Genomic DNA, 26994 nt, shown 5'->3' on the forward strand with positions numbered 1-26994 from the left:
TATTTCCAAAATGACACCACCTTTTAAACAGTCTGTCAACACAGGTCTGCTATTCTGGCACATCATCTCTGTCTTGGCCTTTAATTAACAGGTGGGGGAGAAAAGGAGTCAGGACTATTTATAGGCACAGCCATTGGAACTGATTTCCATCCAATTCATTTGACTTTGAACATGATCCTTTAAAAGCAAAGAGAATCAAGTTTCCTTGCTGGAGAGTCAGTATCTCCCTTACAGACTAGAGGTGATTTTTTTTTTTTAAAGCGATCACGGTCATGGCTCAATGCGAGAGTGCTGTCCGTGGTTAATCACACTCCTGTGTTGCCTTTAACACAGAAAGAGAACATGCAGAGGTCACTGAAGACAGAGCGGCGTTCTCTCCCTTCTGGTGATTTATGAACACGGGACGTTGGACAGGAACCTGCAGGCTAGCTAGCTTCTCACAACTTGGGCTCCTTGGGCACCTTCCACCCACAGTCCAAACATTCAGCCCAACAGAATATCAAGTACAGGGTCCCGGTAGGACCCACAATTGGCTGCAGAAGTCAGAATCCAGTTGTTCACAAGTTTCCTGTTTCCCAGCCGCCCCACTGTTGACTCTTAGAATCCAAGGGTGAGAAAGATCTTGTCTATTGTTATTTATTATCCAGAGCCTCCACACATTAGGGGAGAGGAACCCAAAGCCTGCCGGCTGCCTCACAGTCTTCAAGTGCAGATTCCCTCAGAGTTGAGGCTTTAAACCTGGAACTCAAACATGTCTGTCTGCTTCTTGGCCAACTTGGCTACTTCCTCTCGGATAGCCTTCACGAGGGCTGCAGTGGAGATGTTAGTCAGCGGAGTGTCTGGAGGCTCATTTTCTGTCAGGCTTTGCTGTGAGGCAGCTGCAGAGGGGACAGGGGCCTGCTCTAGGCTGGGGTGAAGGTTGGTTGGCTGGCTATACTGGCGAGGGAGCCTGGAGGGAGAGCTCTGCTGATAACGTGACCGGGGATAGGCCTCGATGTACCCAGGAAGAGGGACCTGCACAAGAGGTTGGGAGAGAGAAGACACTCAGGTTAGGAGGAAGCTCAAGGCATAAGATACACTCAACACCAGAAGCAGGAGGTGATGGCGGTCAAGGAAAGAGGTTTAGGGGAGAACTATTATCATGGGCTATGGTGCAGCTATAGCCATCCAAACCTGGAGTCAGTTTCTTTAACAGCTAGTAGCCTTGGACCCACTAAGTGTGCTGTCTGGATAAATTAAATAGATGTCTTTCAACCTAGCTGAAAACATTAAGAATATACTGGAACACACAGTTGAATGACCTTGGTTTTCCTTTTAGTTTAAGCACAACTCAGTAAACAGTACTGTTGTAATTTTTACTGACAACAATGGCTAATATCCATTGAGTCCTAATGGTTTTCACACAGTATCTCATTTACTTCTGCAAGCAGCTGTCTTCTGGTAGGTGTCACTATCCTCGTTTCATAGGTGAGAACAATGAAGCAAAGGACGCAACCATCTAAGGAAACAGGCACTGAGCTGCCAAGACATGCTCTGCACAAGTGTGCCTGGCCCCAAGCACAGAGAGTTAATTCGTGCACTACAGTGTTTTCGATATGGGTACACTATCACGTTCCTGAAAAAACAAACTCCTTTCATTGGAAGTGGAGACACATCCTTCTTTGCTTAACCGTAGAGAAGTCTCAAAGAGGAAGGCAAGCAAAAGACTTCAAATTCAGAAGTGTCTTGCCCACAGAAACAGTACCACCTGTGGAATGCTGTTTGGTCCACAAAGACCTTTATTATCCCCGGATGCTGGCAGGAAGGCTGGAGAACTGAGTATGGAGGACACGATGGGGCATGCAATGGATGGTGCTGTGGGGCAGCAAAGAAAGTGTGTGGTGGGGGACATTTCCAGGCTCAGGAGGTTGGATAGGAAGGCCAGACAGGAGGAGAATCAGAGCAAAGGGATACAGGTGGGTGGGCTGGGTGGGATTTATGTCCCCAAAGTGTCTTATGTAAAAGCAATCGAAGGCTAGTCCACGGAGCTTCTCCACTGCATCTACCTGTTGTCTTGGACACGCTTGTGAGAAGTCGAGGCTGAGCCTCTGCAGTGGGCCTGATGCCCACTCAGGTATCGTATGTCTTGTGTGTATCGGCCCACTCTCTGTACATCATGCTGGCCTTGGTGGTCCCTCCAGCTCTGTCTCCTGACTTCTGGGATTACAGCCATGCACCACCATACCTGGCCTCCTCCTCCATTAACAAACATGTTCATCTGGGGCCATTGGGGAGGAGGGAGAGCTGTCTTGATCTCTTCAGACTACTAAACAATAAAATATCACTGGCTAGGGAGCTTATGAAGAGACAGTTATTTCTTATACTCATGAAGACAGGGGACTCCAGTATCTGGTAAGAGGCTCCTTTCTTAACTCTTGCCTTTTCCTGTCACCCACATGACTGAAGCAGCAGGGCAGCTGTGTGGAGGCTTCTTCTATAAGAACATTAATCCTATTCGCAGGTGTCTTACCCTCACAAGCCAACTACCTCCCCAAGACCTACTTACTAGAGACATCACTGTGGCATTGTGGGATTTGGAACAGGAATAAGGTAGAGGGACACAAACATTCAGACATTTGGGATAGGGGAGTGCCTGGCAGGACGCTGGCTGCTCTAATTGTCCCTCTTGAGAGGTAGGTTTCTGAGACCATGGACTGAGAACTCTTCATGGATATAAGCAGAGGAGGACAACTTCAGCAAGGTCTGGGCAGATCTGGCAGAAACAGGCTCGGAGGCTGCCTCAGTGGTCCACGCGAGGCCAGGAGGACCCACTCAAAGGAAGTAATTGAACTGATGCCTTAAGTTTGAGTTTGGGGTTTAAGTTTCACCACAGGTCTTTGTAAATAAAAAAAGGTGAGGGAGTGGGACAAAAAGCTGCTATTGTCTCCACACGCAAGGACTGGAAGGTTTCTTCTGTACTGCGGAGGAAGCCCAGATTTGGACTGTCCCACTTATCCAGCCACAAGAGCTAAGAATATATGAGTGACAGGAGCTGACCAATAACCAAGGTCAGAATACAAGAAACCTTTAAGGCCACAGCTCAAGTTTCTGTTCTTTCTGGAACTTTTCCCAGCTGGACACCAGCCAAGGGTTTCCATCCAGTTTCTCTGGTGTGGTGGACATTCCTCCTGGGGCCATCACCACCTGTCTCAGGCCATCAATTTAGGGAAGGCAGGCTCCTTCCACCACCCACTTTCTCTTTGCCTGTCCCATGCTCACAATTGTGCCTAGTATAACTCTCCCAGAGCCTGGGGTTCTAGGCACAGAAATCACAGAAATCTAGGAAATCACTGAAGGATGGCCAGTAGATGCCGAATGTGTGAGGAGGAAGCTGCTACATTTCACACTTAGCTAACCGCATGAACCGGAGTAGACAGAGTGAATACACAACCCCCTCTGTAACATCAAGCCTTCATGCTAGTTAGAGCCCAATGGGGTGGTGTCAGGAATGCAGGAGATGAGGAAATGGGATCTTTGTAGGCTAGCACCATTATGCTTTGCTGGCCAGAATCCAGGGCAGCAAATACTACTTCTTGACAGACATCACCAATCAATTACAGTACAAGCTCCTGATAAGTCTATGTTGTGATTCTGAATGTAAACTACTATCTGAAGATCTTGATCTTCAGATAGTGGTGATGTTTGGGAAGGTTCTGAAATCTTTTAGAGGTGGGAGAAGGAACAGAGAACATTCATTTCAGAAGTACTCTATATGCAACATGGCATGTATTTTTATATTTTAGAAACCTAAGATGTAAGCTTTGGTCAATAGGAAGGTTTATACACATAGGATCACCACTGGTGTTGCTGTTATAACTTGGTGTAACTACCTGCTGCAGGGTAAGGTGACCCCAGGGCTTTGGACAAAGATATTGCCAGAGTCCAATGTCAAGGTGTTTTCCAATGTTAGGAATTTATTCCAAAGGCAGAGACCAATGGTGAAAGTGACCAAAGCATGCAGGGAATGTCAGGTTCAGCTGGGGGAGACAGGTTCAGCTGGGGGAGTAGCCTTCCCAATATAATCAGTTGAGCTTACTTAGGGACCAGACAACCCACTGAGGACATGATAGGTGGCTCTACTTGCTTGCTTGACTGATTGCATGGCCATGTCTGGTAATGCCAAAGGCACTCATCACATTCCTATATAGACTGAAGGGATATCAAATGACCAGGACAAAAAAAAAAAAAAAACCCAAAACTACCATACAATGGTTTCAGGGTTCCCGAGGCTTCACTTGCTAACATTTGATCTAAACTTTTATAGAAATGTGACAAGTGAAAGAAACAAACTAATAAACACATCAAAGAATTTGAAAGCTATGCATTACAACTCTGTTCCTTGCTCTTTTCTAGATGTGTGGCCTTAGACATTATATCACACCACTAAGCCTCAGTTTCCTTATCTACAAAATGGGAGAAGTCATGGGAATCATAAAACTCACTTGATCAAATTGTTGTGAAGATTAAATAGGACAGTTTAATGAAACATCTAAGATGGAGTCTGGCACACAAAAAATTACTAAACAGATGGTAGTTACTACTATAAAACTTACTTGGTTAAAGTCACCCTGCTAGGGAGAGGCTGAATGTGTCCTAGAAGACAAGTTTCAGATTCCTCCAGCAGAGGTCATGTGCTTTACCACACCACCTCCTTTAAAATAACGGACTTCATCCACCAGCATGGTGAGGGTCCCTAAAGTGCCAGACACTGGCCTTTGTCTTCCGTCTCATTCTCTCCCGGAGGTGTGCCTAATGGGGGCTGGGAGCTTTAGGAGATCATCAGCAAGGGTCTCACCGAATCAGCCCACTGGCTCGATAGCTCGTTCTCTCCTGCATAGGACATCCAGGCCTGGCTCCTGTAAGATGAGGGTGGTGTTGGGATGAAGTAGCCGGTGAAGCCAGGTCTGTTGGCAGCTGGGATGGCAAACACTGCTGGCACTGTGTTACCTGCACAGAGGAAGTGGGTGGGAGATCAGAAGAGGCTGGACTCTGGATCCAGACCCCCTACCCAACAAAAGTCAAATAAATCCCATTTCACAGACTGCCTGGCTGCCTGGTGGGCCCGAAGTCTCAGTGAATTAGGCCTGACAGGAGATGCATGTTCTGGGCTATAATTCCGAAGCAGTTCCATATAAGGCAGAAGAGACTCAGGCTATAGGAACTCCATCTAATGTAGAGCAGAGCCCTGGCCATGGGGGCTGAGATTCTAGATAATGCATCGGCAAGAAGGGTGGCTGAGGTGGAGGGTACCTGGCCTTCCTCACTGAGCTCTTCCAAGGTTTTACTGTGACTGCCAAGGGGAGCAGGTGGCTCCCTACTCAGGGTTTTTGGTATAGACGCCAAACGGGCTAAGGTCCAGGAGTGTTCTCTTTGTAGGGGTGGGTGCTGCATCCTCCCCTTTCCCACTTCATGAGATGCTTCGTAGTGCTAGCAGTGCCTCCTTTCCCCACCCTCTCAGCCCCTAAGAGGAAGTCGGGGCTGGCACCCTTCCCACTGAGCCTGCATGGGCTCTAGCTCAGGAAGCTGGAAACCTAGGTAGGACTCTGACACTGGTCCAGGTTAGGGGATGCAAGGGAAGGAACAGGTCACTGTGGAGGAGGTAGGGGCCCTCATTCAGCCCCCATCACCTGCCTAGTCAATATGACAGGCATCATCTGTTGTGGCTGAGACCGGCTTTCTAGGCTTTGAAGGTCTGACTCCCTCTTATAGAGCACCCAGTCACTCCCTCATCCCACCCCAAGAACCTTGACCTTGACCAGGACAGCACACCTTGGGTGCAGGTGCTTTTTTTCCTGGGAGGACTTATGGTTTTAAAGATTCAACAAAGCAATCAAAAGGAATGGATTTCACCAGAGGAATTCCTGGAAACCACAGTTTTAGTAAGTGTTGGCAACTGGTGCTGGCAGGTGCAGCCATGAGGGTATGGCATGAATACAATAAAAATCCAACCAGGTCACGTACAAACTAGGACATGTGCAAACCTCCAGTTCCATTTTGGCATTGTCTGTCAGTGACAAAACAAAAACAAAAACAGAGCACCAAAAAAAACCCAAAAACCAAAAACCTGGAAATGACCCTTTTGTCCATCGAAAGGAGGGACTGTGGCAGATCGTGTCATGGGACACCAACACGGAGGTGGCTGACTTGTGCTTATAGAGCCTTTTGGAGAAGCCCTGCAAATTTGGCGAGTCAAAAAAAAAAAGGCGCAGAAAGAAGTGTGTAGCATATGATTTGTGAAAATTTATAATGTATCTAGCTCCAGCATGTTCCTTTGCATAGGTATATAACATAGCATAGATCTAAAACAGAGCTGGAGGATGATTGGTCACCTTGGGGAAGGAAGGCTGTAGGTATTGTGCTGTGAAGGCAAAATAAATAGAAACCTGAAATACGATGACATAGTGACACTACTTGAACTTTAGTGTAACTAGGTATTTTGCCTAATATCAGCCTTTTCGTCCTTCCTTCCTTCCTTCCTTCCTTCCTTCCTTCCTTCCTTCCTTCCTTCCTTCCTTCCTTCCTTCCCTCCCTCCCTCCCTCCCTCCCTCCCTCCCTCCCTCCCTCCCTCCCTCCCTCCCTTCATTTCTTTTTTTTAGAAGTAGAAGCCAGTATCTCTTTGGTTGATACCAGTGAGGTTGGAGGCCCCCGACGTGCAGTGGCTCTGGTTCCTGACGGTGTCAGTTTGCATGGAGGGGGAGGATTCAGCCCAGGGAAAGGAGCCTTTCTCTTCTGACTCACCTGAGTAATTGAGAGCCGATTGATCCAACTGCGTCACAGACACGGGACCTCTCGACACCTGGGCGAATGAGGCACTGTCATGCAACTGGGTGGGCTCAGGTCCCGTGGACTCTGCCATCCGGGTCTTGCTGCCGATGTCTGAGGTGGACCTGGGTGGAGCGGAGGGGCTGTGTGAGCATGCGTGAGGCATCGAACAGTCACATTGCACTTAGAAGTAGCCTGAAGTCTCCCAGCCCCATCCTCACGAGGTCCTGGGGCTGATTTGCCCCAATTAGCAAAAGGACTGTTGGTGGTATCAGCGTGGCTGGAGGCTCCCAGACCTGCAGCGGTAGGCTTGGGTGGTTTTTTGTTCCCCCTCCTGTTTGAGGTCAGTTCCCTAAGGATGGTTCTGGGTAGTAGAATATTTAATTTCCATGTAAAAGCAGAAAGGCAATTAGTTCTGGGCATTCACTAGGGATGGTAGATCTAGGAGGTGATGACATCAGCAGGAGCCAATGAGATGGACAGCTTTGCCTCTGAAGTGTATTCCTGGTCTAATGCTCTGGGAAGGGAAGCGACATCTTTGGGTTGGTGAGGATGGCGGATGGTGCAGGAGGTAGGGGTGGGGGATTGGTAGAAGAAATGGACAGACAGATGATGGCTATCAGCAAACCTGCCACAAAGGACCTCTGATCTGGAACTGACGGGGAATAGCTCATCAGCCCCCGCCACCCCAACCCCAGCCTCGTGCTTCCTTAGGGAGGCTAGGGAGATCTGACAACACCGTTGGGTGGGATAGCCAGTGTGGGTGTCTTCATTTCTCATCCCTCCTTCCCTGCCTGTCGCCCCCACAGTCCTGCTTCAGAAGACCCTTCTCAGGGAAGCTCCCAGTGCTGCCCTGTACCCTCTGCTGAGAGCCCTTCCTGAGAAATCCTACAGAGTCTACAGAAAAGGGGACAAATCAGGGGCCCGAGAGGCAAGGCAGTCTGCATGCAGATCAGCTTCTGATCTCCCACCAGGTTGTCACTGGCCTCAAGGGGCGATGACAAGCCAGCTGGACACTGAACCATCAGAGCTGAAAACAAACTTTTTCGAGGGAAGCTCACTTATTAAAAAAACAAAACATCGAATAAAAAAAAAATTCAGGAGACAACAGGTATTCTCGAGGATGTGGAGAAAGAGGAACACTCCTCCACTGCTGGTGCGGTTGCAAATCGGTACAACCACTCTGAAAATCAGTTTGGCAGTTCCTCAGAAAACTGGGCACATCAGTTCTGAAAGATCCTGCTATACCACTCCTGGGCATATACCCAGAGGATTCCCCAGCATGTAATAAGGATACATGCTCCACTACGTTCATAGCGGCCCTATTTATAGTAGCCAGAAGCTGGAAAGAACCCAGGTATCCCTAAACAGAGGAATGGATGCAAAAAATGTGGTATATATAAACAATAGAGTACAATTCAGCCATTAGAAACAATGAATTCATGAAATTCTTAGGCCATTGGATGGAGCTGGAGAACATCATACTAAGTGAGGTAACCCAGACTCAAACGATCAATCATGGTATGCACTCACGAATAAATAGATATTAACCTAGAAAACCGGGATATTTAAAACATAATCAACACAACAAATGAGGTGCAAGAAGAACGGAGGAGTGGCCCCTTGTTCTGGAAAGACTCATTGTAACAGTATAGGGCAAAACCAGAATAGGGAAGTGGGAAGGGGTGGGTGGGAGAATAGGGGGAGCGAAGGGGGTTTATGGGACTTTGGGGAAATGGGGCCAAAAGTGGGGAAATCATTTGAAATGAAAATAAAAAAATATATTGAAGAAAAAAAACAAAAAAAAAAACAAAAACAAAACAAAGCAAAACAAAACAAAACTTCACAAAGTACACGCCTGTGTCCCATAGATGGGCTGACTAGTATATTGGGGTAGGTTGTCAGTCAGGGCCAGGACAGTGACCTATCCCCAGGATAGGGTTATCCTGTCTCTGGGCATCAGAGCTCCTAGTTTCCCCAGAGCTCCTAGTTTCTCTATTTCTTGTCCCACTTCGTTAAAGATGTGTGATGGCTGCATCAGTAAAAAACAGAGAAGAGTTAGCAAATGCCCCATACTGAGATGCGTGAGTTCAACCTTTCTCTCTGTAAAGTCAAGACTGGGAGTGGGTACCCAGACCTACTCCCTCACCCCCAAGACACTGACCTACGAGTAGCAAAGGGAATTGTGGGTATGCAAACACGGAAGGAAGAAGCCACCATATTATTTTCATATCTTCAAGGTTAGGGTATGGCCAATTAAGGTACAGGGCAATCAAGCCCAGTGTTTTCATTGTGGGGTCTTAGGGTCTTTCTATTTACAAATACACACAAATTGCTCAATGTGCTGTGGTCTCTATTTCCTTCATGATGCTTCTATGTGCCAGCCACACAGGACCACCTTGAAGAGGGCCAGGAACCAATAAACTCACTTGAGTTTATTGGTGCATCGTGCACATGAGTCAACATCCCTGGGGGGCGGTGTTAAATATTTTACATATCCCAAACAAAGCCAAGAAAGGAATATGTTACCGTCTGAGGGAAGCCACGGCTACAGGGCCTGTTCGGGGAGGAACAGGTGGTGGTGGGGAGCCCATGACCATTTCAGGAAGCTGGGAGAACCTGTAAGCCTGTGAAGAGACAAGCAAATTAGAGAGAGTTGGTAAAACCCAGTTCACTCAGCACATGGCTTCTTCTTTAAGGAGGAAGTACACTTCCAAGGGCCAGACTCTCCTTCCTTCCTTCCTTCCTTCCTCACAGGAGTTCCCTAGATCTTCCTTCAGGCAGTCCCCAGTCTCATCTCATGCAGTCTCTCATGGATGACTTGCATGGATCCCTGCAGTCTCAGAGCCCCTCGGTGGCCTTAGAACACAACACAAAACACAGTACTGGCACGGGCTGTTTCTCTGTGCTGCAGGAGTTTCTCCTGGTTCTGCCCGTAGCTCCTTCCTTCACACCGTCCACCCTGTCACATAATCCCCTAGAAGCCTCTTTCATCTGTCTAAGGAAATGACTACTCTCTGGCTAAATTATATGGCTGCTTGCTTATTTATTATCTGCCACCAGCTAGACTGTAATCTGAGGTTTTAAGGGCAAGGTTTTGTTGTCAGTAATTCCATGCCTGGAATAGTGCCCGATACATACGAGGAGATCAATAAATGATAGAGTGGAAGAAGAAATGGATGACTCATTGGAGGTGGTTCCCTTTCTCATGGAACGCAGGCTTAATGTGGGAAAGGAATAGATTTGGGGACAGGAGGATCTGATGAATAGACTTTAAACTCCTAGGTAAGTCCGGTGACGTCTATGGACTTCAGTGTCCTCTTTTGAAGTGGAGACACTGATGCTGTGCTTAGAGTGCTACTGAGAAGATTGGCAAGGGTGTGTGTGTGCACAGACTTTGCAATGTACAAAAGCACCTTTCCCAGTTGAGGGGTGGGCACTCTCACCAAGGTGAAGACTTTGATCAACATGTGAGATGCTAAAAGAGACAGGATCAGAGAGGGCCAGGCCAAAGCCTACTGTAGTGAGAGAAACATCTAGAGATGCTCTTGGGGTAGACAACGCTCACATTGTCCTTTTAGGGCAGTGTGCTTGCCAGCTAGTCTCTCACAGAACATGGTGCCGGGCCTGTGAATCCCAAAACTTCGGGATACTACTCCATAAATAGGATTCTCGGAGCTGAAAGAGGTCTCCTGCCCGCCCACCGGCCCGCCCGCATCTAGCACTACAAGCAAACCACCTTCCTGTCAGGGCTAAACCACACAAGCAGTGAGCCCCCAGCAGAAACACACTTTTTAAAATTGTGAGCTGTGAGGGCAATCTCTGAGGACAACCCTGACATCCTCCCTCCTCTGCATCTCAGCAAACTAAAACAAAACTGTGAGCTGACACCAGGTGTGGAAACAGTGAGCAGGAAGCAGATGTAAAAGATGTGGCTGCCAAGAAGACAAACTGGGCAGCCGGAGTCCGGTTATGAGATCAGGCCTCTGCACGGGGCAAGCGGAGGCAGCTGTGCCGGAGATATCCCAGTGCCTGGCAAGCCTTGTGCCCTCCTTGGGAGCGGGATTGGTGAGGTTGCAAGGCATAGATGGAAACACCTGGAAATCCTCTTTGGAGTGGAGTTTCCCCAAAGCAGGCTTACAGGATTAGCACAATTTAAAATTAAATAGGAGTTATACTACAAACAGGAGCTTGTGAAATGTATCAGAAGGATAGAATGAAAGCCAGTTCTAAAGAAGCAGACACAGACCTTTAAACACCTTCAAGTTCCAGCTGTCCAGACATACAACAAAAAATAACTTTGTAATGAATGCTTTTAAAGAGTAAATTGACCTGCCCTGATGGCTCAGTGGTTAAGAGCACATACCCTCTATAGGCCCCAAGTTCAACTCCCAGCACCCACAGCAGGCAGCAGCTCACAACCTTCTGTAACTTGAGCTCTAGCACCCTTTTCTGGCCCTATGGGAACTGTACCCACATGTAGAACAAATTCACATTCTCACATAACCCATTTCACATGATTTAAAATAAAGATACATTTTTTAAAAAGTATTAACTGACAAAATCGGGTTGTCACTAGGAATGATAGAGCATGCTCAAAACAAACAAACAAACAAACAAACAAACAAACAAACCCAACAACTTTAAGATGTGAAACAGGGTTCCTGAGATAAAGCACTCAGTTGCCAGGGAATAAAAATGTGCATTAAGAATTAATACACAGAGAATTAAAAAACTTGGAAATAAAACTGAGGAACTTAGTAAAAATGAATTGTGTGGGAAAAAAAAAACAAAAGGAAGCAAGGAAGAAAGAAAATGGAAAATATAAGAAGAAAAGTTGCAGAGTTAGGGCATGAACAGGCCTGACATATTAGTCTGGGTAGCAAAGGCCCGGAGTGGGCGAACAGCGTTGAGTGACTTCTTACACTGCTCCCACGTTGTCTTCGTAGGCAGAGCCTCCCACTGAGCCCAGCAAGTGCTCTATCTACTGGGCCATCTTCACACCTCTGTGAAACCATTGGACAGACCTTCAGATGCACACAAAAGCAGCTTATCTGACTTGACCCCTTCTTTACTTCACAATGGCTCCCTGGGTGAGCTCCTGGAACTCCGAGCGTTATGGACAGATTGAAAACCGATTGAAAACCGTTGTCCTGGATGTCTTCCCAGCCGTACCTTCAACAATTCTCAACAATTCTACAAGTGAAGTGCTCCCTTCCCCAAATAAAGGGGTTAGCAACCCATGGTCTCTGATGCTATTCAGCTAAGAGGGTAGACATCTATTTTTATCTCTGGTTCTTGGGAGGCTTATTCTGTACCCAACATAGTTTGCCAGCCAAGAAAAAGCTTCCTGTGCTGTCTAATAGTTAATCACTAAAAGATTTGATAAAAAGTCCTGAACTTCTGTTGAGCATTAAAGGAGTCTCCTTTATTGGTAGGCATTTTCAGGCATAAAGCATACAACTACACAGGAGAACAGACCCCACACTCTTGGGCTATGTCCTTAGAACATAGTCACACAAACAGCAGAGAGGTGGCCATTGTCACGTGTGCATGAGCTGAGTGGAAGTTCCAGAGGTTCTATGTGCCCTTATCTCCCATCACAGTCCCCTTTCTGGATCCATGCATGTATTATTTTGGGGCCCATGAACTTATTATTTCTGGGTCCAGCATTTATTAGGTCTTATGTGGTGGAGATCCTCTTCCCCCTTTGCTACTGGAAACTATTATTCAAAACTATTAATGGCCCCCAAGTTCCTAATTCCGTAATCAAGCTTGTTTGACATTAAAAAAAATACATCTTTTTGGGTTTAGGGTTTGGCCCTTTTCTCTGGACAGGAAAGGCTGGAGATTGAGAACTAAAGGCAGCCTTTACAAATGGGTCTCAGGTCTCCACGGCTGAAAGAGGTTGCATGTAACTAAACAGGGAAATCTTTAGTCTTAGAATTTGATCATAATGTGAAAAGAATGAAGGTGATGTTTCAGCGCCACCAGGGCTAGGGGCACAGGATCAGAGGAGCCATCTTCCCTAGCAATCTCTATGGAGTGGATACAGACAGGCAAGCACCTCCAGTAGGCATGTATCTACCAAAAAGGAGACAGCTGGGTATGTAAATCTCAAGGGTAGCACTTGGATAGCAATAATGGGTGGATAGGAGTTTCCTAATAGGAGCAGGCTAGGGGATCTTGGGCTTTGTATTAGCAGGGGAAGGTAGATTCATAGGCCAAAGCTAAGCTGTCTACATTAGAAGCTGTACTAGTCAGCCTTGCCTTACTATAACTACCCAAGAGAATCTATTATCATCTAAGATTTTTTTCTCTCTTTGTTTTGACTTGGAGATTTAGATGCTTCAGAATACGGTTGGTTGGCCCAGTTGCATTGGTCTAGTGATAGTACATCATAGGAGGTGTCCTCATGACCTGGGGGTGAAAGAGAAAAAACTGGGGTTCCATTGCTCCTTTTATGTAGGAGGAACTTAGCCAAGCAGGCCCAGGTGCAATGCTGGCATTTATGCTTCTGATACTTCCTTCCTGAGCCAATGTAGACTCTGTCAGTACAGCGAGAGACCAGACCGCTGACGCAGGACGAGGCAATGGAGGAGCCATCAATAAAATGGCAGCATCATATCTGGCTACCTGAGAGCCAAGGAGATGCTGGGAGTGGGGTATAAAGGTTTGCCCAGTTCCTGTAATAAAAACTCTGCTTTTGCCACTTGCCCGACTCCTGGAATCTGTGTCATTGACTCTTATTCCCACCTCCAAGGGTCTTGGTTGGGGTCCCAAGCAACACTTTTTAAAAGGCATATCTCCAGTGATCCGAATATAATCCCTCCCCAACTAGGCCTCACCTCTTAGAGACTCTATCCCTTGTCAATAGTACCATGGCCTGAGGGACAGTTCAGATCTAAACTGTAGCAGAAAGCCCCCTCTAAGCTCAGCAATCTAGAAAAGCACCTGCTCTCTTCATATCCAGCTACAGTAACTTTGTACAGATTGAGTCGTGTAGAAAGATAGTTCTGATTTATTTGAAGATAGGGGCTTGACAATCAAAATCTAACTCCAAGGAGGAACAAAGCACATTGTTTATCTTGATCTGTCAATCAACCAGGAGCCGTGGACGTGGACTGAGTGCTGCCGAGAGAGCAGTGGATAAGTGTCCCAGCTCCCTGCCAAGAATGCGAGGCTCATTGGGGCCACTTCCTTATTTCGGTATGTGAGGATACAGAAGCCCAGAGAGGTCAAATGATGAATCGCACAGCTGATGAAGCACACTGTCTGTCATTCGGACTGGGAGGGGCAGGACAGAGGACGGGGCTTTAAATCTGAGATTTTGGGCTGGTGACATGGCTCAGTGGTTAAGAGCACTGACTGCTCTTCTGAAGGTCCTGAGTTCAAAGCCCAGCAACCACATGGTGGCTCACAACCATCCATAATGAGATCTGATGTCCTCTTCTGGTGTGTCTGAAGATAGCCACAGTGTACTTAGACATAATAAATAAATAAATCTTTAAAAAAAATCTGAGATTTTTTTGATTGGATATTTTCTTTATTTTCATTTCAAATGTTTTCCCCTTTCCATTTTCATTTCAAATGGTCTCCCCTTCAGAAACTCCCTATCCCATCACTCCTTCCCCTGCCTCTATGATGGTTGCCCCTTCCCACTCCTGTCCTCCCTCCCTGGCATTCCCCTACACTGGGGCATCGAACACCCTCAGGCTCAAGGGTCTCTCTTCCCACGGATGTCCAACAAAGCCATCCTCTGAATCTAACAGAAGAGAAAGTGGGGGAAAATCTTGAGCACATGGACACAGAGGAAAAGTTCCTGAATAGAACACCAATGGCTTATGCTCTAAGGTCAAGAATTGACAAATGGGACCTCATAAAACTGCAAAGGCAAAGGACACTGTCAATAGGATAAAATAGCAACCAACAGATTGGGAAAAGATCTTTACCAACCCTACATCTGATAGAGGGCTAATATTCAATACAAAGAACTCAAGAAGTTAGACTCCAAAGAACCAAATAGCCCTATTAAAAAAATGGGGAACAGAGCTAAACAGAGAATTCTCAATGGAGGAAATTCGAATGCCTGAGAAGCACCTAAGATTGGTTCTTAACTGATTCTTCACAGCTGCTTGGCCTCAGGTGTGTTAACATCTCCTGCCTTTTGTCCCATTAGACACAGAAGAGAATAGAATCACACCCTGATTTCAAAGTTGTTTTTTAAATTTTTTAAAATTCACATGTATGTGTATATGTATTGTGTGACTGTATGACCCAAATATGCAGGTGTCCAATGAAGCCAGAAAAGGGCATTGGTTCCTCTGAAGTTGGGGGTTCTAGGTAGTTGTGAGCTACCTGATGTGGGTGCTGGGAATTGAACCCAGATCCTCTGGAAGAGCATCAGTCACTCCTAACCACTGAGTTCTCTCTCCTCAAGGCTGTTCTCAAGCTTTCTAGCTTAACCTGAAATAACTAGGTACTCTTTAAGCAATGGGGAGAGGCTATGGAACCTTTGGGAGGTAGGGCTTAGCTGAAGGAAGCAGGTTGCTGACAGTGAGTCCTTGAGGACTAGTCTCTAGTCTCTTGTCTCTACTCTCGTCTTTCCTCAAAACACGGGCCATGAGCTAGTTTTCCTTCTTCAGGCTGCTCCCTCAGGCATTTGGTCACAGTGACATGATGGTAACTAAGACAGTGGGCAGGGAGAGGCATTCTCTAGCTTTCTCTCTTCTCTTCCCACGCAGTAGCCCTCCTGTAGAACCAGTGACTAGTGACATTCTGAAGTGTAGTGGAGCATGCTTTGGTCAAGCATCAAGAGTTCTGCTAGTTTTCATGGGCAGGTCTCAGAGACAGGCAAGAGCAGAGAGCCTTGTGTCAGTATGGCACAGTGATCCTGCCTTCGAGGATTCTGAGGGTGTCACAGTGCACGATCGACAGGAACTGGTCCGGACCATCCCCTCCAATTCCTTACCCACCCGGCCAGATGGAAGCCCAGGGCAGATTCAAAATTTATTTGGAGAGATCTGAGCAATGTGATATATTGTGAATCCAGGCGCTGAGGTGGCTATCAACATGGCGGATACGTTGGCATGGTTTATTATTAAAGGTTTGAGAGAGGACTCTTCTGTTTTTAAGGGGGAAGGAGAAACACAAGCTCGTCAAACCCACTTATAAGCCCCGCCTTACTAGGCCAGAGACAGGAATAGAAAAAGCTCCCCCAAATCGAGTCAGCTTCCTTGTGAGAAGAACACACACCAATTGTGTAGATATTTGCATTTTCATTCGAGCTGGAAGGACATCCCTACAGTTCACATTTAGTCAGAGGATGGAAAGCAAGTGGGTGTCAGTGTTAGATAGCAATAGGTTTTAACCCAATTTTTGCCATTAAGAGCTGTTCATTTGGCTCCTGGGTCAATGGACTCCAGAACTGGGGATTCAAATGTCTACAGGTAGAATGTCCTCAAAGGAAAACCGAGTCTGTACTGAGCACACACAGACATTTCTTATAATTATTCCCCAAACAAGGGAGATGACAGCTATTCATATAGTGTCTGGGTTATGTCTTTAAATAACCTAGAGGTGACATAGAAACTTTTGTGTAGGGCACATTTGCAAATGAGGCTCATGAGGAACTTGGGTACTGAGTATTGAGGGGGTTTTGCTGCTTTCTGAGGGGTCTTGAACTTGTCCCCTGTGGAAATCAAGGGTTGATTGTTATAAATTGGACAAGTTTCTTTTGTTTTCCAAACCTGTTTCCTAACTGAGCACTTGGGGCTAATGATAGCAATATCATAGGAGGATTGATGTATTAGGAGAGATCATGTCAGGGTCTTCCGGAAGTGTCATGCCCAGTTTTCTGATGAACCGCCAGACTGATTTCCAGAGTGGTTGTACAAGCTTGCACTCCCACCAGCAGTGGAGGAGTGTTCCTCTTTCTCCACATCCTCACCAACACCTGCTGTCTCCTGAGTTTTTAATCTTAGTCATTCTGACTGGTGTGAGGTGAAATCTCAGGGTTGTTTTGATTTGCATTTCCCTATTTATAATAGCCAGAAGCTGGAAAGAACCCAGATGTCCCTCAGTGGAGGAATGGATACAGAAAATGTGGTATATTTACACAATGGAATACTACTCAGCAATTAAAAACAATGAATTCATGAAATTCTTAGGCAAATGGTTAGAACTGGAAAATGTCATCCTAAGTGAGGTAACACAATCACAAAAGAACACACATGGAATGCAGTCACTGGTAAATGGAAATTAGCCCAGAAGCTCTGAATACCCAAGACAAAATTCACATATCAAATCATTCCAGAGAAGGAAGGAAGGAGAGGGCCCTGGTCCTGGAAAGGCTTGATGTAGTATTATAGAGGATTACCAGGACAGAGAAGTGGGAAATGGTTGATTGGGGAATGGGTGGAGGGAAGAGGGCTTATGGGACTTATGGGGAGGGGGGAACTGGGAAAGGGGAAATCATTTGGAATGTAAACAAAGAATATAGAAAATAAAAAAAAGGAGAGATCATGTCTACACAGCACTTAGATCAGTGTGTATTCAACAATGGGGACTCAGTAGATGGCAAGTCTTATTACTGTTATTACTGTTAATTCTTCTGTAAAGAGTTTGGTGGGCAAAGTGCTTCAACTCTGATGTCTTTTTAAGAATCCATACTCTCTCGCCACTAGGAAAGTTGTAGGATATTTTCATTCCACTTGGCATAGACCCATTATGGCTGCTAGCAAAATTGGATTGGTCATTAGGTGTCAAGTCCAATTTCTATATAGATTCAAGAGGTAAAATATGATCAAATCTTCCTAAACGGCACTGCAGAAATCCCAAGAAGCCAGCAGTAACCTTTCCCATGATGTAAATGCCATGAGGCTGGCCCTGGCACATTAAGAACACCAGCTCCCAGTTAACCCCCGGCAGTGTTTGGAATACTTTCTTTTTTTTTTTTGCAAGAGAAAAGGTAATCATGGTTATCTTGCTAAATCACTGTTTTTTCCATTGATTTCACATTATCATAGCACAGGGGCCTCTGCAAGGTCCATCACCTCCACTGCGTACTGTTGGCTATTTTCTCTTTTTGTGGAGACAGGAATCTTTTGCACTTGGCAAGGAAATTCTCTTCCCCAATGGGGCAGGCAGGTGCCAACTTCATGTGCATTGTCAAAACACTGTGACCTTGGAAACTGTAATGAGAATGATAACACGGGAAGGCATGTATCATGGCAGATATGTAAGTCCACATGAGATTTCCCCATTCTTTTAGATCCCGGCCTTTGGGAATGTGACTTGGGTGGTCTTAGAGTTGCTGACATTTTCCAGGAATGCAGGGCTTCTTGAATGCATCCATCAAAGTTCTCTGATGGCAATGACAAATTTATATTCCTGAGACCTGAGCATTGATTAAAAGTATATATTCTAAATTATGTCAAGAAGACCTATGAGCGGCAAACGACACCATGGAAAGGCACTTAACACAGTATCATTAATAGGGATTAAAAGTATCATCAATAGGGATTAAAAAAAACCATAATGAGACCTACATCAAACTCATTAGGATAACTATTGTCAAGAGACCAAAAGTAACAAACATCAGTGAGAGGTGAAGAAATAAAAATTCATTGTTGGAGAGAATGAAAAATGGTACACCATTACAGAAAATAATGTCAGTAGAAAACAGAATTCTGTTTAACTCAGTGCTCCCCCTCATAGGTAGATACTCAAAATAATGAAAGCAAGGACGGGAAGAGATAGTTTTATACCTGTGTGAGTATTGCCACAACTTACTGTGGCCCAAAGGTGAAAACAACTCAAGTCCTTACACATTGGCAGACAAAATGATACAGTGTGGTATGTACATTTGAGTATTATTCAGCCTTAAAATTTAGGAAGGGCCTTCTACATGGACAAAATTTGAAGTTTATGCTAAGTGAAAAATACCAATCATATAAAGACAAAGATTACTTTATAGACAGAGGTAGAATGTTAGCTTCCAAGACTGTAAGGGAAAACAAAGGAGTCGTCTTTTAATGTCTATAGAGGATCATGATGGCAAGATGAAGAAATAGTTGCACAAAAATGTGAAAGTGTATGATGTCACCAAACTGTACTTTAAAATGGTTAATATGCTGAGTGCTGGGACTGGAGAGATAGCTCAGTGGTTAAGAGCACACTCTTTTGGAAGATGAGGGTTCCATTCCCTGTACGGACATGGCAACTCACAAATATCTATAAGTTAAGCTTCTAGGGGACTGGATACTTTCTTCTGTAAAATAGGAATAACAGTGTACTTGTCTCAGAGGTTAATTACACAGACTGGTAACATCAGCACAGTGCATAATAATATTGACTCTTGTGTACTTAGGAGGAACTTCCTTCTTACCAGGAAGTAGCTTATTGTTCACATTTATTTATTTCTTACCAACAGAAACTTAAAGCAACTTCCTGAAGTTCCAAAGCCAAAAAGTGGTTGAGGTGAGATTCCTGGTCAAGACATCTGACTCACAGCCTATATTCTTAGCCACCAGGACACACAGGCCCTTCACACAGGGCTCTTTGATATCTTTTGACATTTAAGTTGGGGTTCATGTTTGAAAATGGAGAAAACCACCAGTGAGTAGAGAATGGATTAACCCTTTCAGGGGTGCTAGCAGAAAAAAAATGTGCTAGGGTTTCACATAAGGTTCCACAGGAACCTGTCCCTCAAGAACAAGGGCTGGCTGTGGATCATGAGTGGAGTGGGAGAAAAGACTCCAGCGCAGCTTGTCTCCAAATTCCCAATCCTTGCTCTGGATCCCCTGTTGGAATCTAGTGTTGGAATCTACCAAAGACAGTAGGTGAGACTTACCGGCCGGGGGAGACTGTATTGGTACATTTCTGGTCGGTAGGTGGGCACCCACTGAACTCCAGCTCTGGGCCGTGTCATGGTCCCTGGAGCACTGGTCACCACCTCTGAGTACGGCAGGTGCTGAGCAGAGCCATAGGCCTCCTGGTGCCGGCTTTGGCCTGCATGGCCAGCAGATGCCAGGCTGAAGGCTTCCTCCAGAAGCATGTGCATCTGTTGCCGGACTTCGTCGATGGAAGGCTGGGAGCTCAGCGTGGAGGTCTCTGAGTGGCCCTTGGCCTGCCGTGCCCTGCCGTAGCCCCGGGGCTCGTGGACTCTGTCCACATTGGTCTCTTCTATGATCTCGGGCTCAGTCTGTGGGATCAAACAGAGCGATTTGTTAATGAAGTGCTTTCCAGTATCATACACAATTCGCTGAGACTGATGAGTCAAGCCTGTGCTAACTTAAGTCATATCCAATGTGCTTTATCTAGGAATTCCTACAACAGGAACTGTCCGGCTAGATTTTACAGGAGCTGTTGTAGTCTTCAGGTCTCCAGCAGTGCGACAGACTTGCTAATTGGCATAATAATGAGAGATGGCTTTCACTGATTAAATTAGCGGCATTCTCAAAAATCTTTGATGCCTTTGGGTATAAGAATCTAGAGCACTGTGTAGCCTATACCCCAAAAGGCTGGCAAACTGCTATAAATGAGCCTGGGTCCACCATTGGTTAGGGAATTGCTGGTTTCCTGATTCCATTTATCATGGGGAGCAACACAATCTTCCTTCTACATACAGATGACCTACAAGTACAATGTGACGTGAATGAACAGCTCTGAATGGGGCCCAGCGTCCTGTTTTCATGAGCATGCCAGGAGATTCAGATGTCTGCTCAAGTTTAAGATCTATTGATCTAGAACATTCTCTTTCACCTGCCCCTGTTATTCAGGGGGTAACTGCAGAGCTGAGCAGGGTAGATAACTGAACTCCATTAGCTCCCAGAGAAGTCCGCATGGACTGCCAGCTTCGGTTGCTTTTTGATGAAAGTATGTTCAGTAAATTGTGTGTTATGTTCTGTGGAATGCCTGGGAGTGCTTATTCTTTACCAGTTCTAAGGCATACTGTCATACTGTCCGCACACAAATCTCAGAATGCAAAAAGCAGGAGACAAGGGATGGCTCAGGTGATACGGTGAGTGTTACAGGTAAGAGACAGATCTAAGGTACACAGAGAAGCTAAAAACTAGGGCATTAAAGATGTCCCAGCCCGGAAAGCTGCTTTATTTCCACTTCATCATATGTAAAAGGATGGCATACTGCTTGTCAGAGGGTTGAGCAAGGAATCAGTGAATGTCTCTGTGAAGATTTAGACCAGCAAGACAGAGTATCAACACAATGAAGGTAGTCCCTGACATCAGCACGTTCATTACCACTATCACTGTTAGCCATACAGATGCTCCTGAATTTGAATTACTGTGTATATGAGGCACTTGGATGCATAAAATAAACACTGTAGGAAGGTATCAGTGGTGGGAATTCCTTCATACAGGCAAGCCTTGCTCTCAAAGATCACAGATGTCAGAGCTGTGATATATTCACATTTGTGCTGGATAGTTCTATGTCAACTTGACTCACGCTAAAGTCATGGGGAGGAGAAATGCTTCTATAATAAGGTCAGGCTACAGACAAGCCTATAGGGCATTTTCTTAACTAGGGATTAATGGGAGGGCCAAGCCCATTGTGGGTGGTGCCATCCCTGGGCTGGTGGTTATGGGCTCTGTAAGAGACCAGGATGAGCAAAGCCATGATGACTGAGAGAGTAAGCAGCACTCCTCCATGGCCTCTGCCTCAGCTCCTGCCTTCAGGTTACTGACTTCCTTCAATGATGGACTTCAAATATGGAAGTGTAAGTTTTTTCTCCCCAGCTTGCTTTGGGTCATGGTGTTTTATCGTAGCAATAGAAATCCTAACGAAGATGGTGCGGTAAAAACACTTTTACTTTTTGTTAGTATTAACTTAGTACATACACATTACTGAATAAATTGAAAATACAGACAGTACGAAAAAGAAGTTAGGCATTTCTTCTACTCTTGTTGCCAAGTTAGAACTCGTCTGTATGTAGTTCAAGACAGAAGCCTGGAATACCCAAGACATAATTCACATATCAAAAGATGCTCAAGAAGAAGAAAGAACAATGTTTGGATACTCTGGTCCTTCTTAGAAGGGGGAAAATACCCACAGAAGGAGATACAAAGACAAAGTGTGGAACAGAGACCATCCAGAGACTACCCCACCTAGTAACCCATCCCATATACAGTTACGAAACCCAGACACTATTACTGATGCCACAAGTACTTGCTGACTGGAGTGGGATGTAGCTGTCACCTAGGAAGCTCCGCTAGTGCATGACAAATACAGAGGGGGACACTCTCAGCCAGCCATTGAACTGAGCATAGGGTCCACAATGGAGGAGCTGGAGAAAGGATCCAAGAAGCTGAAGGGGTTTGCAGAGCCATAGGAGGAACAACACTATGAGCCACCCAGTATTCCCATAGATCCCAGGGACAAAACCATCAACCAAAGAGTTACCCATGGCTCCAGACACATAGGCAGCAGAGAATGGCCTTGTTGGACATCAAAGGGAGGAGAGGCCCTTGGTCCTGGAAAGGCTTGATGCTGCAGTGTGGGGAAATGCTGGGACAGGGAAGCAGGAGAGGGTTGATTGGGGAACATGGGGAGGGGAGATGGGTTATGAGACTTTTTCCGGGGGGCGGGGACCAGGAAAGGGGACATTTGATATGTAAATGAAGAATATATGTAATAAAAAAAAGAACCAAAATTAGGCTCTCTATGCACCCTAAGACTAGGTTTATTAGCAAACAAATATAGAAAGCAATTTCAAGCAGATCATGGGATAGAACATAAAATTATTCCTTTATACAAGGACATGTCATGCCACTGAGGCAGTTTTAGAGAAAGGGCTTTTGATCGTTGTCTGGGAAGTGAATTTTCTGAAAGCCAGCAAACCTGACTGTTAAGATTTTGCTTTGAGATATCCTCTAGATAATGAATCTGACTTATAGAAGAACACTTCTGTATAAAGCAGAGAATATTTGGAATTGAAGTTCAAAGCCTAAGGGTCTTTAATTCAAGCTCCATTGTAAAGGAGAGGAATCTGAGGCCAGAGCAGTTAAATGATTTGCTCAAAGTTGCCCAGAGGTGGGCGTGTCGTCCTGGGCATATCCCACTGTGCTCCTGGCTCCGTCAATGCTGGTTGCTACCCACATGTGGCCTTCCTCCCTACATCTTCAATTCTTCCTCATACATGATGGATATTTGGTGCCAGATTACTCCCAGGTGGGTGATTAATGTCACCGAGGTGAGCTGAGCTATGATTTTGCCACTTTTCGGTGCCATTATATGCATCTATAGTCAGAAAAGTAAATATATTGTGTGAATTTATAGATGTGTGTTAGGCAGGGCAAGAGTGCATGTTTTAGTAACAAACCTTTCTTTCCATCTCTTCCTTAAGGTCCTTGGCATGGGGCTGTGCGATGTGTGTGTGTGGGGTGTGGGCAGGGCACCTCTGTGAATGGGGTTAGTGAGGGGCAGCACTGCCTTTGCTACAGGTAAGTTCAGTGAAGTGTAAGGGAAATAAACCCCCTTCTCCCAAGATGCCTTGCTTATGGTGTTCCCTCCCAGCAGCAGAAACCCCAACTAAGACTCTGTCTCTTGGATTCCAACTGTCCTAGAAAGGACCACATCCCTTCTAACACCGCAGTCCTTTGAGTCATCTGATGTCCACCTAGGAAGGGAAACACCTTCCAAGCCCTCTGCCTGCAGAACGGGGCCATGTTTGCTCTTGTTTTAATGGCAAAAATACTGCTTTTAGCCTTAGTTGCTTTTTAGGCTATGCTAAGAATACAACAATTAGGAAAACTGCGATCTGACCCTGAAGGACTATCCTACAGGAGAAATAAATAACAAGAGTAATGGTCTAAACTGACAGTGGTGAGAAGCTTATACGCCAGACACTGTTCTCAGTACTTTGCACACACTGATTCCTTTTACTCTTCTGATAACCTACTGTAATATTAACGGGTATAATTATTTTTATTGTACAGATGAGAAAGCCAGGGCACTGAGAAGTCAAACAAAGCCCTCCTCCACTGTACACACACAAACAGATCTTTTACCATCCCATAGGTGTGTACTACTTTAAAAACCTTACAATCCACACCTTTCCTCTCTCAAGTTTGCTGCCCCCACTTCCTGTTCTCTATCATAAAAGCCAGAGGATTTGGTGTCAGCGTATGCCTCTGGAGAAGGGTAGGCTGTCATGGGCAATGTGTCTTTATCTGTTCTGTCTGGGGTCGGGGTTGGAGGTGTTGGGCAGGGGCAGGAATAGAATTCTGTGACAAGGACAGAGGAAGAATAATTACTAAGATTATCTCAGAGACCCCGAGGATAGGAGCATCAGTATATAAACACAAGTGTTGTATAGCAAACCTGGCAATAGGCAGTTAACCGCTCCTCAGGGGTTCTGAACTCCTCTGGGGTTCTGTCTGTGTTATACCATCTGTAACCCTCAATCCATAGCTATATGTCTAAAGCCATTGATCAGCTGTTAAGTGGAAGAAATCCATATAGAAATTCACATGTGCTTGAGGACCTGTGCTGTGCTTACCGTGTGAGGAGTCTACCACATGTGTTGCCTCGCTTGGCTTCACAGGTATATGACAGATATGTCCATTTTCAGATGAGGGGTACCATGACCACGGCTTACCTGGCCTTTGCCCCTTCCCTTCCCTGACGTTCACTTATGATGTCTTAAGCTTAGATTAACAGAAGTAAAGCCTCCCTGCATTGACTGATGGTGGGCTTGAGTGCAGTTTGTCTGGGGCCATATTTGGGGGTGAGAATGTATTTTAAAGCCTATTTAACCTGCAAGTTAGTATATTTACTTCTCAACTTCTTAGTGAAAAATCCTCGAAAGGTATTTCTTTGAGTGTGTGTATGAATTAATCTAGTTATATTTCAATAGAAATTCTGAAAGTAGAAAAAACAATGACGGAATGACTGCTAATAATAAAATAAAGAGCACACAGATAAGGCAAACAAAGATAATTAAATCCATTGTCATCTGCTAGAATGACTACATTGTGACCTTCGTGTATGTCCTTCCAGATGTTTCTATGCATAGGAAAGAGGTTACAGATCGTAAATGCTAGAGCACTTCCAACATACTGCCCCTGCCCAACACCCCCAACCACTGACCCCAGACAGAACAGACAATGACACATTGCCCATGACAGCCATCCCTTCTAAGCGGGGGTGGGGAGCATACTCTGACACTGAATCCTCTGGCTTTTGTGAGAGAGAACAGGAAGTGGGGGCAGTAAACTTGAGAGAGGAAAGGTGTGGATTGTAAGGTTTTTAAAGTAGGCGTTCTCTAGAGAAGAACAAGAGTAGCTGACACCAAGCACTAATTCAGAAAACGCTAAGTAGACTCATCTATAGCCCAGCCTCATGGAGACACTTTCTAGGCTGAGAGTCCCTTTTCCCAGAGGACTAGCTTGCACTAATTTGACATAAAACTAGCCAACATGACCTCTGAGTATGATATCACATATATGGAAAATGTAAGGATTAGAGATGTTTACAACTTATTGCTGTTAGCATAGTTCTTTGGTTTAGATGCTCTTTGAGAGTATACTGTCCATATTATGCTTTTATATATATGCATGTAAATGGATACAAATATGCAAAGTTTTAAAAAAATGATTTGACTTTTATGTGCATGTGTGTATGTATGCATCTGTGTGAGGATGTGCCACATGCATGCAGCCTCAGAGGCCAGAAGAGGGTGTTGGAACCTTTGCAAATGGAGTTCAGGTGGTTGTAAGTCAATCTGATATAGGTGCTGGAAGAACAGCAAGTGCTCTTAACTGCTGAGCCATCTCTCCAGCCCCACATATGGCTTAAAAAATACACATTTATGTGTCTATATATTATTTTATATAAGTGACTATATATATTATATGTCAATGAATATCACTCATTAGAAATATTTTTGAAAATTTCACAACTATATTATATGGAGTTTTAAGATTATAATTAATATAGTCTACTCTTTTAGGTGGTCATCTGATATCTCACTATATACGGCAAGCTGTAAAAGATATTCTTGTGATTAAACTCGTATATAGCCATGAATTTACCATTAGGTTAAATTCACACAAGTGGAATTGTTAGTATAGAGAATATGCACATATTTAAGGTTTGGGATAGTTATGAATTTTCTTATGGTAGATCACAACCTATAGAAGAAATCAAAACCCTTCTTTCTCCCCTGAACACAGGGGGTCCTGGTTTTGGGTGTTATGGTGTGCTCACACAGGACAAGCTCCTACAGTTCTAATCACACTGTTTTCTTTCTTTAAAAGAACTTTTAATATTTGATTACTTCATTATTTTATGTGTTGAAGTATTCTGCCTCTCTCTCTCTCTCTCTCTCTCTCTCTCTCTCTGTGTGTGTGTCGTGCTGTGTTCATGCTTGCAGAGGTCAGAAGGTGTTGGATCCCCTAGAACCTGAGTTACAGACAGCTATGAGTTGCCCTGTGGGTTCTGGGAATCAGACCTGGGTCCCCTTGAAAAGCAGAATGTATCCCTTACTACTGTGTCAACTCTTGGTCCCCACATGTTATTTTCCAAAGAGCAAGTGAGTTTTATACATCAAGGCTGCCTACACAGTGGGTAAACATTCATTTGACCTCAGTTTCTTTCTGAAACCCCCTGGGAACAAATATGAGGGACATTATAGCTCTGCTAGGGTCCCCACAGGACTTATGGAAACTACTTCACAAACTTAGGCCTACAGTTTGGCTTTGGGGAACATTTTGTAGTCTGAAGTCTTCAACAAAGTTAATAACTAGTTTTGAAAAGGAATACACTAATGGAAAGACGAGCTATTGACCAGCAGAAAATATTAGAGTCTATATTCAAGATATGCAAATAACATCTAGAATGAATAAGAGATATCCAATTTAAAAATGGTATAATATGCTTGGAAAGGTACATTATACCTCAACAAAGGACATTATCAAAATGTCTAATACACAGGCATCATCAGTAATTGGGAAAACTGTATTCAGATTCAGTAGAATGAGATAAATAAAACAGTCTAATAACAGCACGTGCTTTCGAGGCAGAGAGGTAGGGGTTGAAGGTTTGATGCTTTCTAGGTCTGCAGTTTAGAAAAAAGTCAGACCTATGTTCCTACTCTTATTCTGAGTTGTCTGAAACAGATGAGAACACATGTTTACAACATAGCTAAATTCTCAGAGTAGGTTCCACATTAGG

The 26994-nt window shown here is 45.0% G+C and overlaps 1 protein-coding gene across 1 annotated transcript in view; it reads right to left on the reverse strand.

Moving 5' to 3' along the window:
• Nucleotides 1-732: 732 nt before the first annotated feature.
• Nucleotides 733-26994, reverse strand: part of Kiaa1549l (KIAA1549 like) — a 273258-nt gene continuing 246996 nt past the window's right edge. The window contains exons 17-21 of the mRNA XM_052181380.1: nt 19655-20005; nt 9331-9428; nt 6778-6926; nt 4835-4986; nt 733-1014 (exon numbers count right to left, since the gene is read on the reverse strand). Of these exons, the coding sequence (XP_052037340.1) occupies nt 733-1014; nt 4835-4986; nt 6778-6926; nt 9331-9428; nt 19655-20005 (1032 nt within the window). The remainder of the gene's footprint in view (nt 1015-4834; nt 4987-6777; nt 6927-9330; nt 9429-19654; nt 20006-26994) is intronic.

This window comes from Apodemus sylvaticus, chromosome 5, assembly GCF_947179515.1.
Source record: "Apodemus sylvaticus chromosome 5, mApoSyl1.1, whole genome shotgun sequence".
In the NCBI taxonomy this organism is placed as follows: domain Eukaryota; kingdom Metazoa; phylum Chordata; class Mammalia; order Rodentia; family Muridae; genus Apodemus; species Apodemus sylvaticus.